The sequence below is a fragment of the Cryptomeria japonica genome, chromosome 10, assembly GCF_030272615.1.
Source record: "Cryptomeria japonica chromosome 10, Sugi_1.0, whole genome shotgun sequence".
Taxonomy (NCBI): Eukaryota; Viridiplantae; Streptophyta; class Pinopsida; order Cupressales; family Cupressaceae; genus Cryptomeria; species Cryptomeria japonica.
Genome location: NC_081414.1, coordinates 253,232,073 through 253,247,976, shown reverse-complemented (window position 1 = coordinate 253,247,976; position 15,904 = coordinate 253,232,073). Strand labels below are relative to the sequence as shown.

The 15,904-nt window shown below is 39.4% G+C and overlaps 1 protein-coding gene across 5 annotated transcripts in view; it reads right to left on the bottom strand.

Annotated features, from left to right (window-relative positions):
* LOC131059841 (uncharacterized) overlaps positions 1–15,904 on the bottom strand; it is a 253,314-nt gene that overhangs the window by 28,779 nt on the left and 208,631 nt on the right. For all 5 annotated transcript variants that reach the window (XR_009110248.2, XR_009110249.2, XR_009110250.2 and 2 more), the window contains exons 6-7: positions 6,456–6,588; positions 6,166–6,302 (exon numbers count right to left, since the gene is read on the bottom strand). Coding sequence is in view for 2 of the 5 variants with exons in the window: in XM_057992888.2 (XP_057848871.1) it covers positions 6,166–6,302; positions 6,456–6,588 (270 nt within the window). In the remaining 3 variants the exon portion in view is untranslated. The remainder of the gene's footprint in view (positions 1–6,165; positions 6,303–6,455; positions 6,589–15,904) is intronic.

The window sequence follows — 15,904 nt, the reverse complement described above, 5'->3', positions numbered from 1 at the left end:
ATTGTGTCTTGCTTTGTAAGTGGATATCATTCTTGAAGGTCCGAGCTAGGTCGAGTTGGTGAGTGATGAAGTCTGAAATGTCATCCTGATCTTCAAATGCCCTGAAATTTGGCTAAGTTTGGAATGTCCTGATCCTGAAATTTGGCTAAGTCTGAAATGTCCTAATCCTGAAATTTGACTAAGTCTGGAAAACTGAAGAAACCTCCAAAAACTAGATTTTGCAATATAACTCCTGGAGGTCCAAAACCACTCTCAAACATCCTGAAAGTATATATGGAATATAACTTAAAGTATAAGATTCTTATACTTAAATGTTATATTCCATAAAATTATCCTAATGGAGAGTCCAAAATGTCAAATTTCGCTCCTGACCCTTCCAAAGGGTCCAGAGCAAAATTCTCCATAAGACATTCTACTTTGACCAAAACCTAGAACTAATGCATTCCTAGGCTTGAATGAAGGAAAAAACGCTTGTTTGAATGAAGAAATTTGAAAATGAAGTCAGGATTTTGGCCAAGATTAGGAATTTCACTCCTGACCCTTCCAAAGGGTCCAGAGCGAAATTCATCATAAACTTCATTTGCTACCTTGTTTGACCTTGAAACCTTCTTCCTCAGGTGGAAAATGATCTAAGTTTGCTTCTTGAAGTGGTTTGAAGTTTGAAAAGTGAGTAATCTAGCCTAGAATGAGATTTTCGCTCCCGACCCTTCCTAAGGGTCCAGAGCGAAAATCTTCCCAAAGCACATTTCATCTTAAGTTTGGCTAATCTTTGACTTGCAGGGTACCTTGGAAGGAAGCTGGGACATTCTTATTGCCTTTGAAAGGTTTGAAAGCATTGAAAATGAAGGGTTTTGGACAAAAAAAGAAAATTTCGCTCTTGACCCTTCCAAAGGGTCCAGAGCGAAATTTCTAAAATTCCCCTTTTTCCTTGCAATTCAAGATAAGATTTTGGTTTTTATACCATGGGAAGGAGAAAGACAAGATGTTCTATGCCTTGGAAGTGATTTGAAGTTGGAAGGATGGCAAGATAGCCCTAAAACAAGATTTTCGCTCCTAACCCTTCCAAAGGGTCCAGAGCAAAAATCCTAAAACCTACCCATTCCTTTCAAATTTATGCTAAGACAAGGCTTGATTAAGGTAAGAAATGCCCTTGAGGCTACCTTTGACTTGATGTTGGTTTCCAAAAGTGATGATTTTAGGCCAAAGGAGGATTTTCACTCTTGACCCTTCCAGAGGGTCCAGGGCGAAAATCCTAAAATCTCCTATTCTGCCTTGCAAAACGAAATCAAACTTGGATTGGGTGAAAGAAGAAAGATATTTCCTAGCATTGTGAGGTGGATTGAAGTTGGAATGATAAAAAATGAGCTACAAAAGGAGAAAATCGCTCTTGACCCTTCCAAAGGGTCCAGGGCGAAAAACACTAGAGTCACCTTTTTCTTCAAGGTTTGAGTAAACTAAGCCTAGATTGCAGTAAAAGAAGCCATTTGGAATGCCTTGAAAAGATTTGGATCTTCAAAAAATGTGAATTTTGAGCTCAAGAGAGAATTTCGCTACTGACCCTTCCAAAGGGTCCAGAGCGAAATTCTGGATAGGTCCTATCCCTGGCTAGTTTCTTGAGCGAATTCTCCTTTTTGGGCCTTGTGAAGATCGAACCAATGTTGCCAAGTTGAGAAGTGGGTTCAATATGGGGGATTCCAGATGAAGTGAAGTGAAGTGAAGAAAGTGAAATTTAGTGTAATAGGCAAGCAAAAAGTGAATTTCGCTCCTAACCCTTCCAAAGGGTCCAGAGCGAAATTCATCAAAGTCACTATTTCCTCATTGTGTCAAGACAAGATTTTGATTCCTAAGGCATGAAAAGACTGGAGAGAGATTGTTTAAGCCTTGCAAGATGAGTTGAAGTGAAGGAAAACAATCAAAGAGAGAAATTCGCTCCTGACCCTTCCAAAGGGTCCAGGGCGAAATTCTCCAAATCAACCATTTTTCCCTTGAGTGAAGCTAAAATGTTCATACCTCTGGCATGGTTGAGGCTGGGGTGAGATATTCTTGCCTTGTAGGGTGAAGTGAAGTAAAGGAAGTGTAAAATAAAGCCTAAAGAAGGAATTTCGCTCCTAACCCTTCCAAAGGGTCCAGAGCAAAATTCTCATTATCACCTAATTTGCCCATATGAGAAGCTAAAAGGATGGATCCCTAGACTTTGTTGGACTAAAACAAGCATATGCTCACCTTCCGGAGGATTTTGGAGTGAAAAATGGGGTAATTGAGGCCTAATCAAGAAAATCGCTCCTGGCCCTTCCAAAGGGTCCAGGGCGAAATCCTTTGAAACTGCTATTTCTCACCTTGTTGGGGCTAGGCGAGGAGCTAATTGTGAGGTAATGTTGAAAGGAGGTCTAAATGAGCCAGGAATGCAAAATTTGCTCCTGACCCTTCCAGAGGGTCCAGGGCGAAATTCTTATAGGGCCTGTCCCTGGAAAGAGTCTTGAACTAACTTCATTTTAATATCTTTTTTGTTGATGATTTAAGTTGAAAATGCTATGTTGAAATGAATTTATCATGTGTCCTTAATCATCTTTTGGTTTGTTTTGGCAAATGAAAGAAGACCAGGCCAGGACAAGGACGACCTTCTCCAGCCCAGCATCAACAAGGACGACCTTCTCCAGCCCAGCCTCATCAAGGACGACCTCTTCCAACATTTGAAGGAAAGACAAGGTGGCATCCCAGTCATCACTCCTCCAGTCGGGTTGGTCCACTTCAGCATGTCCAGATTCAATGTACCTGACTCATCAAAGATGGCACTAACTTCGATGTACCTACCTCGGCCATCCATTGGTCGAATATTCCAGAGAAGACATGTGTCCAAATAATGCAATTATTTCATTGGTCAGAATTAAGTTTGTTGTAACAAACCCTAATTAGGGTTTCATTGTAAAATCTCGGCCATTGATCTCAAAGTGATTTGAGCCATTGAATTGTATTGAGGGCGCTATATAAGCCCTGGCTCCTCATTTGTAAAGGCTAATAGTGAGTCAATAAGAGCTAATAGTTAATAGTTAGTAATAGAGGCCAAAATAGTAGAATAGCAATTAGAGTAGATTAAGAAAAGAAGGCAAGAAATTGTTGCCATTGATTGTAAATAAACTCCATTTTCATTTAAGTTATGGTGAAGTGTGTCGTTTCTTGCAATATGCATGGTTTCTTGTTGAATCTTCAATTCTAAATGGTAGATGATTAGATTGAATGAAGAAAATTGTTGAATGCACCTGTGTGAAATCCATCTAATCCAAACCACTAGCCTCTTACTGATGGTAAGTGCGCCCTGCGTGGTCAACTGGCATAAAATGAGCTTAATCTTAAGTCGTTACACGTCTATTGTTCATACATTTTCTTGAATGGTGATCATTGTCAGATGGTGTACGATTTGAACATATTGGAAGCATCCCTTAGAAGATCGCACTGAGTTGGTGTTGAATTGTTCAACCTGATGGTGAGACCCAGCCCAGTAGGACTCCACCTAGTCATTCATCCATTTTCTTGCATTCTAGGTAGTAGAGTAGACGTCCTGAACCCTGCATCTTTTGTCATTTGTTTGTCTTCCAATTAGTTAATAGGACTTGTGATTCCAGCAAATCTGACGTTCAGGTCATCAAGTGTAAGTCCCCTTGTGATTCCAGCAAAATCACATCATACCACAAAGAGCTTATCCACGAGTAGAGAACCTACATACAAAAACCTTGAAGCTTCTCCGATTGATCCTTCTGCAATATCTTCAGCATTCGGGAGCTTTACTCAAGAGAGGATAAGGTACCTCTGGGTATTTTATTTTGTGTTTGGTCGTGTACAAAATACACATCAACAAGACCCATGTCCTTCTGCACTAAATAACTCAGTTTACTTGGTTTAGCATTTCGTCAAACAGTTGGCAGGCTGTCAATGGAGTTCTGATTTTTTTCCTTAATTAGATGAGTCTATGGTTAAGTTCAGCCCTAGTGCGTTTGGGCTTTAAAGTTTGCAAATCATACATTCCATTTTACCATATTTTGTATAATGACATCATGAACATACAAATTACTTTTCCAAGGAATGCTGGAAATCAATTATACAAAACTATATAAATATCACAGTCCAATCAGCATTAAAATCTCAAACCCATCTTTATTTCAGTACATATAATGATCTAAATACAAGCCGAATTGACAACTTAAAACCTGGTTTAATGTTGTTGATTGGTTGCCAATAACTCTGCTGGAAGACCACGACCCAGTCATAATTTCCAAGTTCCAGATTTAGCTCAGCAAATCAATACTCCACAACAGGTGATTGACACATCCAGTAAACCAGTTGGTTACATTTGCTGCTGTTATATTTGTCACGCCTAGTCACAGGAAACAGTACATTCAGCCCAGATTTTACCACGCCCAGCCAGGAGAACTTTTCATGCCAGCTTAAACAAGTTTCAGACCCAGAATGGAAGTTTCAAATGCCCAGCCAAGATTAGTATTGACGCCCAGTCATGTATGGAAATTCCACGTTCAGCTATGGTGTGTTTTACGCCCAGTCAAATACAATTTCTTAACGCCCAGCAAAGGTAATGTCCTATGCCCAGGCAGGGAATGATTACACCCAGCAGATAGAGTATTCCATAGTTCAAATTAAGGGAGAACTAGGCTGTGTTCTTGCAACTTCACCGAATCTGGTATGCTGTAGTTTCTATGTGGTATAATGGTTCAAAACCACGGCTAGCTACTGAGAGTTCTACGCACACAGTCCTCGGAAACAAGAATCAATGACACAGAACTGAAAATTAACTTCTTACCCTTTTCAAAAGCTCTGCCATTGTAGAAAGCAATCCTGACTGTAGAATCGATCTTCCCCTTCAATGCCAATTTATTATAAGAGATTTCCCAAACCTGGTCTTTCACAGGCAAGAGAAATGTCACACTTGAGGGTTTATGTCCCCAAATGCCAAAAGGAATTTCCAAAATTCCTCCAAAAATCACCAATACCAAGATACACACTTTCCAAGATACCTCCATCTGCATTAAATGCTCTTATTTATAACTTCATTTGGGCATAATTACCAATACACCGCGAATGTGGGATAAATAACTTCCTTTCTAAAAAATATCACTTCCCTCTTAAGTGAATAAAATGTACCTTTTAAAATAAAGAGACTATATCAATCAATGTACTTTAATTTAATAGTCACTTTATTAATTTAAACTCCCTTTCTCCTCTGAAAATGACCCCTTTCAATAATATAATAATATTTTGACACTTAAGGTCACTGTTTTATAACACTAAGGTTGGAATTAAATTTTTTAATTAAATTTAAGCAACCTTAGTAGAATAATTAAAACAACTCATTAATGCACCAAATTTGTGAAAACTTGTCAGAACACATTGGAATCAAATTCTGACCGCACCAGAGTGATCCTAATGACAAATAATAGCAAATGAGGCCGATCGGGTGACTTACTAAAAATAGATGGCTTCTCCAAGATTCCTGGAAACCAATCCAAAGGCCAAAAATCACTTCGAAAAGTGGCGTATAACTCCACTAAACCAACTAAGCTCATCGAAAACATCAGATTACTCATTTGAACAAGCTGACGTGAACCCAAGGTGTCAGCAACTAAAGCTTGCTAGAGAACCTGAAAAATTGGGGACATTACACCAGCCATTATCAACAAAGTTTGATTATTACAATTGACCTGGATGCATGATTTCTTAATAGGAATAGTTTGCTGGCTGTTGTTTGTGCTAGACTTTTGTAGGACCAATCTACTTGATAAGTAGGGAAAGAGCTATGCAGGTACTGCAAGACTTCTTTCACCATTATAAGCTTATTAGAAGCTTAAATGGGTCTGTAGTATGATAAAAAAAATTGTCACTATGAACTCCAATTGAATAATTTCACACCTGTCACAAATTTTGATGAAAATTAGAGCATTTTGCTTGTTTCTATTCAATGTTTCATCCCTTGATTAACCTATCAAAACAGAAAAAAGAACTCTCAAGTCTATGTACTTCTTTATGCTAAAGATGAATATCCGGTTCACAATTGCAACCTCGGATTTAGAAATTCCTGCACTCACAAAATTGGAAAATTAAAAAATTTTACATCCAAGAAAATGGAGGAAATATAAAATAAATTTTGAAGGCAATCACCTTTGCAAGGCCAGAGAGACCTCCCTTAGAATGGCCACCAAGTGCTTGCAGGTCCAAAATAGGCTCACAGTAATGAAAACATGCCATATCTTTGTATGAATGCAAAAGCTGCCCCAAATCATTATGCAAGGCATAACCTTCAACAGTTTCAACCAGCAATATAAAAATGAATGTAGATTTAAATGCTTATGTCTCACATATAAATGAAACACAAACTCTTCCAGCAAGAAGTAATAAGATGAACCTTAATTAATGAAAAGTAGATACAAAAACAAGGATAAGTTTCATACCTAACTTCAAAATGTTAGAAGAATGAAAAATGTATCTAAGACAGTTGTCCAACTCATCCGGCTTCTCGACGTGTAATTTGATTAAATCAATGATGTACACCTTTTTACCCGTACCAATTTGCATAATAGAAACCTGTAAGATTTTAGTTAGGCCACTATATATTATAATGTTTTATACAGAATTGTAAAAACAATTAAATGCTAAGAAAATTTAGAGGATATAGCTGAAAGACTCTTCTTACTCAACCGCAATAAAACAATTTACAAAAGTTTCCTCTTTAATTGCTTGTGCCACAGATGATTTACAAATCAGATTTTGAAGAAAGATAATCAGTAAATAAATATATTATACATAAGCTTGCAAGTTAGTAAGATTTTAATGATTTACAAATTATTGATATGCTGTCGGTGTCCAAGACATTGATAAGGCAGTAAGCTTGTTAAAATGCAAAGGAGATAGCATCAAGAGAATGCAAGAACTTACTATTCAAGAGGTTTCCCACAATGGGTCTCTACAGGGTTTATCCCTGTCTATTCATTTTCTTAATTTTCATTATCTCGAGTCCTTAAGAAAATATAAGAAATATATATAATACAAACTTCTTGAATCAACTGAGTAAAAAGGTTTTTAACTGACATTTCTAGAAATTTTTATCACAATTTTATGCACTGCACTTTAATAAGATTGATAAGTTCAGCTGATTGCAGGCATACTACTTAGTGTGCATAGCAGAAATTAGAGGTTGAATACAAATCTCATCTACGTTACAGAAACAATATACTCTGTTGCACTGTTATTTTTGTGGCATAAAGAATACACAATGTGTAGCACCATAAAAGGGGAATGAAGCATGATATGCCATAATGACATAATATACACACAAAATTGCATAATGAGCATGTGACATAGATGGAAGCATAGAGCTGCAGGAACTAGGAAACATCAACTTGTAGCCTTGGATTGTTTTTTCAATACCATAGAATTTGAGGACAACACTGTTAGTAAAATATCAATCTGTGTTGGTAAATCATGTACTGGAATATCTTATCCAATTACAAATCATGATGTTTCAGGAGCTAACTAACATTATTGTGTAACATTTTTAATAGCTTATGAGAATTTAATCATCCATGAAGGAATTGTTCTCGTTATATTGAATATTTTGTAATATTAATATTTGTTTCATAGGTTTTAATTAAGTATTCTCCACTATAATTCTTAATTGCTTTATTTTTATCTATGTTACCACGTACTGATGGTAAATCCTGGGTGCTGGTATGGGTATTTCATGGGTACAGGTACAATTCTGGGTACAGCTTAGGTACGGCCTAGGCACCTGGGTTCGTGTTGAGGGAGTACCAGCTGCCGTACCCAAGCATAGTTTCATACATTATAACCTCAGTTTCACTCCATCAATTTTGGGTATGCCATTTCCCTTTTCCATCCAGTCCCAATTGTATTATAACTTCGTAACAGCATTTTATATCAGAATATACTAGCAAGCAAGCAATTAAATATCATTGCAGTTGCATCTGCGAGCTGTACCTGTGAACATAGGATTAGTATACTTTATATCGACATTAATGATATTGATTTCAGTTGATTTACTATAATGTCCCCAAAATTAATTAATTAAATAAATATATTTTATTTATTTATTTATTCCAATTTCCCATTAATAATTAATAAAGGATAAATAACAAATAAAATTGAGGAATAAAGTGTGAAATAAATCAATAAATTATTTGAATTAATTTTTTATTATTTATTGAATAATTGGGAGGCAATCAAGTCTATTTGTTTTTATCCTAGATAAATCATTTCTTTTATGAAATAAAGTTTTTATCCTGGTGGGGCCGCTGTAAGCCATGAAGTTTGATATTGCCTTGTCAACTATAGAGGAATTTTTAAATAATTGGCTCCAATTATATCCTAGACTTTATCGGCTAGAAAAAATAATTGTGTGAGCCAATAGAAAATTTTGTTGATAGGGACTTTAGCACAAGTCCAAATATTTCTTTCCTGGGCCAAATATTGCATTCCCAACTTTGGGAAAATTGGGAAATTGATTTTATCAGCCAATAAGGGAGCCGGGCCATTTTTCGGCGTCCATGTGTGAGTGGAAGGTTGGAGTCAAGTTTCAGTGGGAGCGGATTAACAACATATTTCACCAGAATTTGGTGTTGATTGAGGATCTAGGATTGAGGAGTTCAAAGATTGTTTAATCTGGAAGAAGAGAAGGGAGAGAGCTATCGAATTTTCTTGAATTTGTGAATTTCTAAGTCTACTACTTGCCACGATTTTGGCAATTAGTAGAGATTTTTCAACATACAAGGGTTGGACGTTCCTCCAACACTTACAGCTTCCACGCATCACACAGTAGATCCTTTCACTAGCCTCTACGCTATTTGTTTGAGCGTTGTTGTCGGCATAAATTGCCTATTGTTATGTTTGATAATATTTGTTATCCGACAAGGTATTAATTAATTGTATTGAGTGGGTTGTCAGTCTCGAGTGGTTATGTGTCGGTTGGTTGATGGTTGTGTACCTCTCGGCAACCGTCAGGTCCTTTAAATATGTCGTGTACAGTCAAGGAAGTGGCATGGTATTGTTCGATCTATTGTAATCCTTGGCCGACCATCTTTGGTCTCTTCTATGTAATAATTGAATGTGCGAATAAAGATATATTTTATTGCTGTGTCTGGTATGCATTGTCATGTACATTATTAATTCCTGTATTTAATTTACCAGTTGTACCACCAAACATTTTGGTGCCATTGCCTTAAAAGAAATCGGGTCAGCCTTGAGTGATTCATGTCCGTAGATCCCATCAAAGGTGAGAAGAGGCCACAGGGTGGTCAAGACCAAGCGATTAGGTGATCTGCTGACCCTCGGCCGGAAGGAGCACAAAGACAAGTCGAAGCCTGGAAGTACTTGGAGTGTTGGGACGCTGGAGGTGGACGTGTAGAGGACGTGCGCATGTCTGAGAGTGCGAGTGTAATATCCCTTGGCTAATCTGACCCTGTTTTTGCTTATTTGAACACCAAGGAATATTGTCAAACATTTGGCATACAATGTTTGAAGCCGCTGTAGTGAATTCTTTCTTTGTCTTCTTTGGATTTGTAGGCTGCAAATGAAGTTATGGAAAGCTTCTAACAATGCAAAGTTGTTATAGAAATGATATACTAGCTGTTTTAGACCTTTCCACACATATGTAATGACTGAAATTAACTAGTACAGCTAGTTGACATTAAGACAAACACTTGTCATGCATCCCAAAGTACACCTACAGCCATTAGACATTTAAGAAAACAATTGGCATGAAAGCTAAATGGCTGATCAATGTTGAATGTGGAATATGCAAATTATATCTCCATTAAACATATGCAACCTCCAAATATTTCATGATATAATCATAATAGAAAATGATGCAATGAAGTAATGATTTTCTAATACAATGACCATAGATAGAAAACCTGGTATTTCAATGGCTGCCTTGATATATTGGTTTGATTCTCCTCATATGCAAATCCCTTGTCACATATATATAGCTGCTCAACCTCTCTAAATCCCCTTCTATAGAACACCAACTAGTGTAGCGCAGCACTATTCATGCGCACTGTTCACGGGTACTGTTCATGCGCACTGTTCACGCGCACTGTTCACAGGTACTGTTCACGCGCACTGTTCATGCGCACTGTTCACGGGTACTGTTCATGCGCACTGTAGCAGCAAGAACAAATTTTAAAAAGAACGATTACTAATGGCTGCCAATGAATCTTCAGGTCTGCACTCGATAGTCCTCAATATTCTTCAAACCCTTGTAGAAAACTTCACCAATTTGCACAAAGGAAAAAACTGAAGTATTCTTTCCCACAACTGCAATAATTCAAGTGTTATTTCACACCTTCAAAATTACTATCAATAGGAAGTTTTCGTTTCCTATGATCAAAGAAGAAAATTGCCAAAGCCCTAGGCTCCACAATAAAAATCAATCAAAATACTATTCATCAACTGGATGCCGAGAATGAACTCCAGCCTTTCCTTTTATTCTTTCCTTAAGAGAGCTCAAACACCTTCCTGGCCAATGTGGGATAAAAGATTTATTCCCACATTAAATTATTCACTTAACGCACTTTATTATATTAAAGTGACTTTATTATTATAAAGTTACTTTAGAACTTTATAATAATATTAAAATATTAAATAAATCGCTTAAGTCACTTAAACTTTAATATCTCTTGATGTACTTGTCTGATTGCTAAGCCGTCTGAGCCAGGAGTCGACTCTCCCTATTCTCCATGTGATTGGATGCCTGTCTAAAAATAGAAACCCTGAATAGTGACTTACTATAAATAGTAAGTATGTGGAACTGAGTCTAGAAATAGCTGCAAAGGCCCAATCAAGGTCGACACTGCCAATAAGCTCTGCTCAGGTGTCTTTCTATTAATAGGAACCCTGACTCTCCCAAAATAGTAACTTACTATAAATAGAAGTGTGCCAATCTGAGTCAAAAAACCTGTGCAAAGGCCAAAACCTGAATCCAACTGAAGAGTAATGTCTCTAATCACCAAATAACTGCCACACGAGGCCCTCTATCAATAATTGTTAGCCTACGAGGGTCAAATGATAGGCTAATTCTTACAAACTCTGATGCTCGCAAAATGGGGACATTACAGCGAGGAGAGCACCGGAACGTAGCAGTCGAAAAAGTTCACTTAGGTCCGACACACCTGGAAGTACTCAAAGTGTTGGGGACGCTGAAGGTGGACGTGTAGAGGACGCCTACGTGGTCGGGAGTGCAGGGAAAGCACCGGAACGTAGTCGTCGAAACAGTCCACCCAGGTCCGACACACAAGGCGAATACACAAGTACCTTTCGAGTGAAAACAATGTTGAAAACCCAAGAGAAGCAGAAACTGCCAAAGTTCATGGGAGACGGGTTGAGGACCCAGCACGGCATTGCAAAACATGCATTCCATTTGGGAGGCAAATGGCAAAGATGACAGGGACTACTGGTTGAACGCGTTTCCCGCCACCCTTCGGGGGATCGCCATTGACTAGTACACAGACCTCGACGCCCAGCACAAGACGAGATGGAGTGATCTGAAGAGGGCGTTCCAGGAGGAATTCAAACTCTTGAGGGATGATAATGAGATCGTGGCCAAAATCTATAATACTAAGCAAGGGAAAATGAGAGTACGCGCTTACAACCGTAGTCTCAAAGAACTGTTGAACAAGATGGAAAACCAACCAGCCGACGGGTTGAAGAAGAGGTGGTTCACGGAGGGATTGATACCCTCACTGCGCAAGAAGATAAGAGTAGTGCCTCCGTCCTCATATGCCGACGCGTACAATCGAGCGATGGACATCGAGAGTGAAAATAAAACCTCCTCCCAAGAGAAGAGGAAGACCGATGATGATGAGAGCACTGAAGGTAGCAATGATGAAGAATCCAAAACCATACGAGCCCTTCGACGGGATATGTTGAGAATGATGAAAGAATTGAAGGCTGAGAAAGGAACCAGCAATGAAGGTAATGAACTATGGTGTATTAAGTGCAAAAGGGAGGGAGGAAAGGCATGAAACCCAATGATGAAGGGGTGCTCGAACTGGAAGATTGCTCTGAGGATGAGACGAGTTCTCTTAATGGATCATTTCACTGGCAGATGGAGGATTATGAAGCCTTCCACCCCGACTGTAACATGCTACAAATTGGCCAAATTGAGGAAGTACAAAGTCCGTCATAAGATATTCATCTATGCACATCCGGCGTTGGTGTGTTTGGGCTGTACGAACAGTCGCCAAGGGAGCCTATACCGTATGAGCAAAGGCTGCCAAGTGGGAATGGGGAAGTATCTAAGGTGTACGAAGAAGATTCACAGGGCGAGGATCTGAAATTGGATGTTGTAGAGCCTGGTGGAGATGCCCCGAAGAAGCTAATACTATACGCTAAACGGTTCACATCAGCCGAAAGTAATTCAGCCGTCTGGTTCAAATCGGCCAAGCAAGTTGACCATACAACCCATAAGAGCCGAGAGTACATGGAGCGTACAGTCCACAGGATCCAAGAGTGAAGTTGTCGAAGGATTGTCACTATACACCAAGAGTAAAGTTTTTGAAGAATTGTCATCGTACGCGGAGAGTAAAGTTGCCGAACGACTGACTAAGTCCATACTGTAGTACGTCGTACGATTCAAAGCAGACAAGAGCAAGTTGGCTCTTGAGAGTCCAAGTTGCGTCGACGTGATGAGGTTACCACACGAAGCTAAGACCCCCAGCTACACCGTACAAACTAGAGAAGCCGAGTGTTGGAGATTCGTACGATCAAGGGAGAGCCGGGGAAGCAGACTTGACAGCAGGGCAAAATCGAGAGAGGGAAGGAACATTCCCATCCAGCCACAGGAGAAGTTGAATCCATACAGTGTAGGTGAAGAAGCAAAAATACCGTACAGTGTACGATCAACACATACAGTCGGCACACAAGTGCAGAGCAAGGTGAGGAGTCCGTACGGCGTACTGCGTACGGCAGAGCACCATTCCGTACGGTGTAGCCCACCCGTATGACGTACCTCGTTCAATCAACCCATACAACATAGCTCATCCACCCATTCCGTACGGCATAGTCCATTCATTCGACCCATATGACGTACGACATAAACTGCATAGAGAACATTGTACGATGTACAGTGAAACCGTACGACGGATATCGCACAGGAGGCATCGTACAACATACAAGGAGCCGTACGGACATCGTATAGGAGGCATCGTACGGTATACACAGAAGCAATCAAGGAGAGGTCGTTCGACCATGCTACAGGGACGACAACAAAAGGCAGAGGCCGTACAGCAACCAAGAGAAATCCGTACGAACCACAAGAGGAATACCGCACGGTCAAGGAAGCAGTATATAAAAAACTTGAAGGCATCAGCCTTGAGTTGGATGGAGGGAGTCTCAAGCCACACACATATGCATCGTACAACCAAGAGAGAAGCACAAGCCTGTACGAACAAACAAGTCTATACGCAAGGAGGATAAGCCCATATGGAAGGAGAACAAGTCACAAAACACAATACCCGTACGGAAGAATGCATCTTGATCAGAATTTTGACTTCATTGGCCTCATTCCTAACGTCTTAAAAAACCAGAAAATTGATGCATGCCATGGAGTTTCGTGTGGGTTTGAAGGTTGTAATTTGGTGTTAGCGGCGGGGGCGCTGCCCCGGGACCCTGCGAGGGGCGCTACCCCTCGGCCCCGCAAGGGGCTCTGCCCCTTGACCCAGCTTGGGGCGCTACCCCCAGACCCCCGCAAGGGGCGCTGCCCCTTGAACCCGTTGGGGGCGTTGCCCCAAACCCCCATTTGATTTGGCAAGTACACTACAAGTTGGGGTTGTCCAATCGAAGTCGTTGTTTGTTGTTAGTCTTCCCAAATATTACTTGATGTTTGCTTGTCGTCTAGAAGACGACTTTTTCTTTTGGGGGGGATAATGTTGTCGGCATAAATTGCCTATTGTTATGTTTGATAATATTTGTTATCTGACAAGGTATTAATTAATTGTATTGAGTGGGTTGTCAATCACGGGTGGTTATGTATCAGTTGGTTGACGGTTGTGTACCTCTCAGCAACCGTCGAGTCCTTTAAATATGTCGTGTACTATCAAGGAAGTGGCATGGTATTGTCAGATATATTGTAATCCTTGGCCGACCATCTTTGGTCTCTTCTCTATAATAATTGAATGTGCGAATAAAGATATATTTTACTTCCGTGTCTGGTATGCATTGTCATGTACATTATTATTTCCTGTATTTAATTTACCAGTTGTACCAACAAACAAGTGTGCTTTCCTCAGGTTGGACGTTTCTCCAGCACGGGTTGAGAATCACATAAATTAAGAAGCCAGCAACCAGCACTCTTTGTCGTAGAAGTTAGAGATTTGGTATTTTTGTCTCAAACAAACTCCCAGGTGCAGAATTGAAGAATGGTGTTTGTTATCTTGGTTTTCTTCAGCAGTTTAGATAGATGATCTTGGTGTGCAGGTATCTGATGGATTCAGGCTCATACCATTGAGGATATGCTGATTGTGTATGGTTAGCCTAAGCCTTTAATTGTGTTTAGTTCAATTGCAGGTGTCCGTCTAAGTTGCACCAAAATTGGGTGCTTAGCCATGCATTTGCAATCTGAAAATCTTCCAAGTCCCCTTGAAGATTGCACCATTCATGCGAGGTTGTGAGTTATTTTGGCCAAGCAGGGATTGGTTATGTCGAATCTGTCTACCCGCATACCAGCCTGGTTAATTTTAGGTTTCCTAAACCCTTCTCTTTTGCTTTTATTTCCCAGTCCGAGAATCTGAAAACAGACCAGCTTGTTGCAAAACGTAAGTCCCCTTGTGCTCCTAGCAAAACACATCGACCGTTGAGTTATCCCGCAGTCAAGAAATGACATTTGGAACCTTGAAATTGTCCCCTTTGATCGATTAAAAGCAGCATTAGGGCTTCCTTATACAAGAGAGGATAGGATACTCGGCGAGAACATTCTATTATGCATTGGCCGGATAGAGTTGCAGCGATGCAACTTTAGCCATGTCAACAAATGGCAAAAAAAGTGAATTTTCTTTTTGTAAAAACTCGCAAAACCCTAGAAAAACTCATGAAATTATTGAATTGCTCAGAAATAGGGCCAATCTGTGATGGAATCAGAGTCAATGTGGAATCAACGTTGAAACAATTTATTATGTTGTCCCTCGGTTTTCTTTTCGACCTCTAAAAATCCCTAAATAAAGGGGTGGGAGGAGCAATGGTGGTCATCAACCAAATTTGAAAGGGTCTCAACCATCCTAAATCGTGCAGGGCATATGAGATATTGTCGAAGCAGCTGCCAAATTTGCTCTAAATCGCGGCTTCAATATGACTCAAGTTCTCTGTACAACCTGCCCCATGGATTCTGTTGTGAACAAGTATATAATTAATATTTTACACTAGCTTTAAAATTGTACACTAGCTTTAATATTGTACACTAGCAACATTTTGTTCAATTTCATTTTGCAAACATTTGACAAAATGCCAAATCATTAACAATACAAGGAAAGTGATTTCATAAAGTATAAACAAACAGCTGCTACACATGCATAATGTAAATGAAAGATTCCAAGTTGTGGATTTCCAATGTAACTGGATATGTTTTCTGGTTTCAATTGCACGGTTTTTTTTGTTTTGTTTTTATTTTTTTCTTTTTTGAGGTTTAGAAAGATGCTAAGAACTTGAATGCAATAAATTAAATTGGAATGAAACTGAATGCACATCAACTGATTGATAGGAATTTTCTGCAACTTGAACAAAGAATTTAACTATAAAGACTGAGCACTCTGGACACATACCAGGTACGATTTGGTCCCAAATTGATTCTGAATTTAGAAACATTAGCAAATAATATTGGTGACTTCGATGCAAG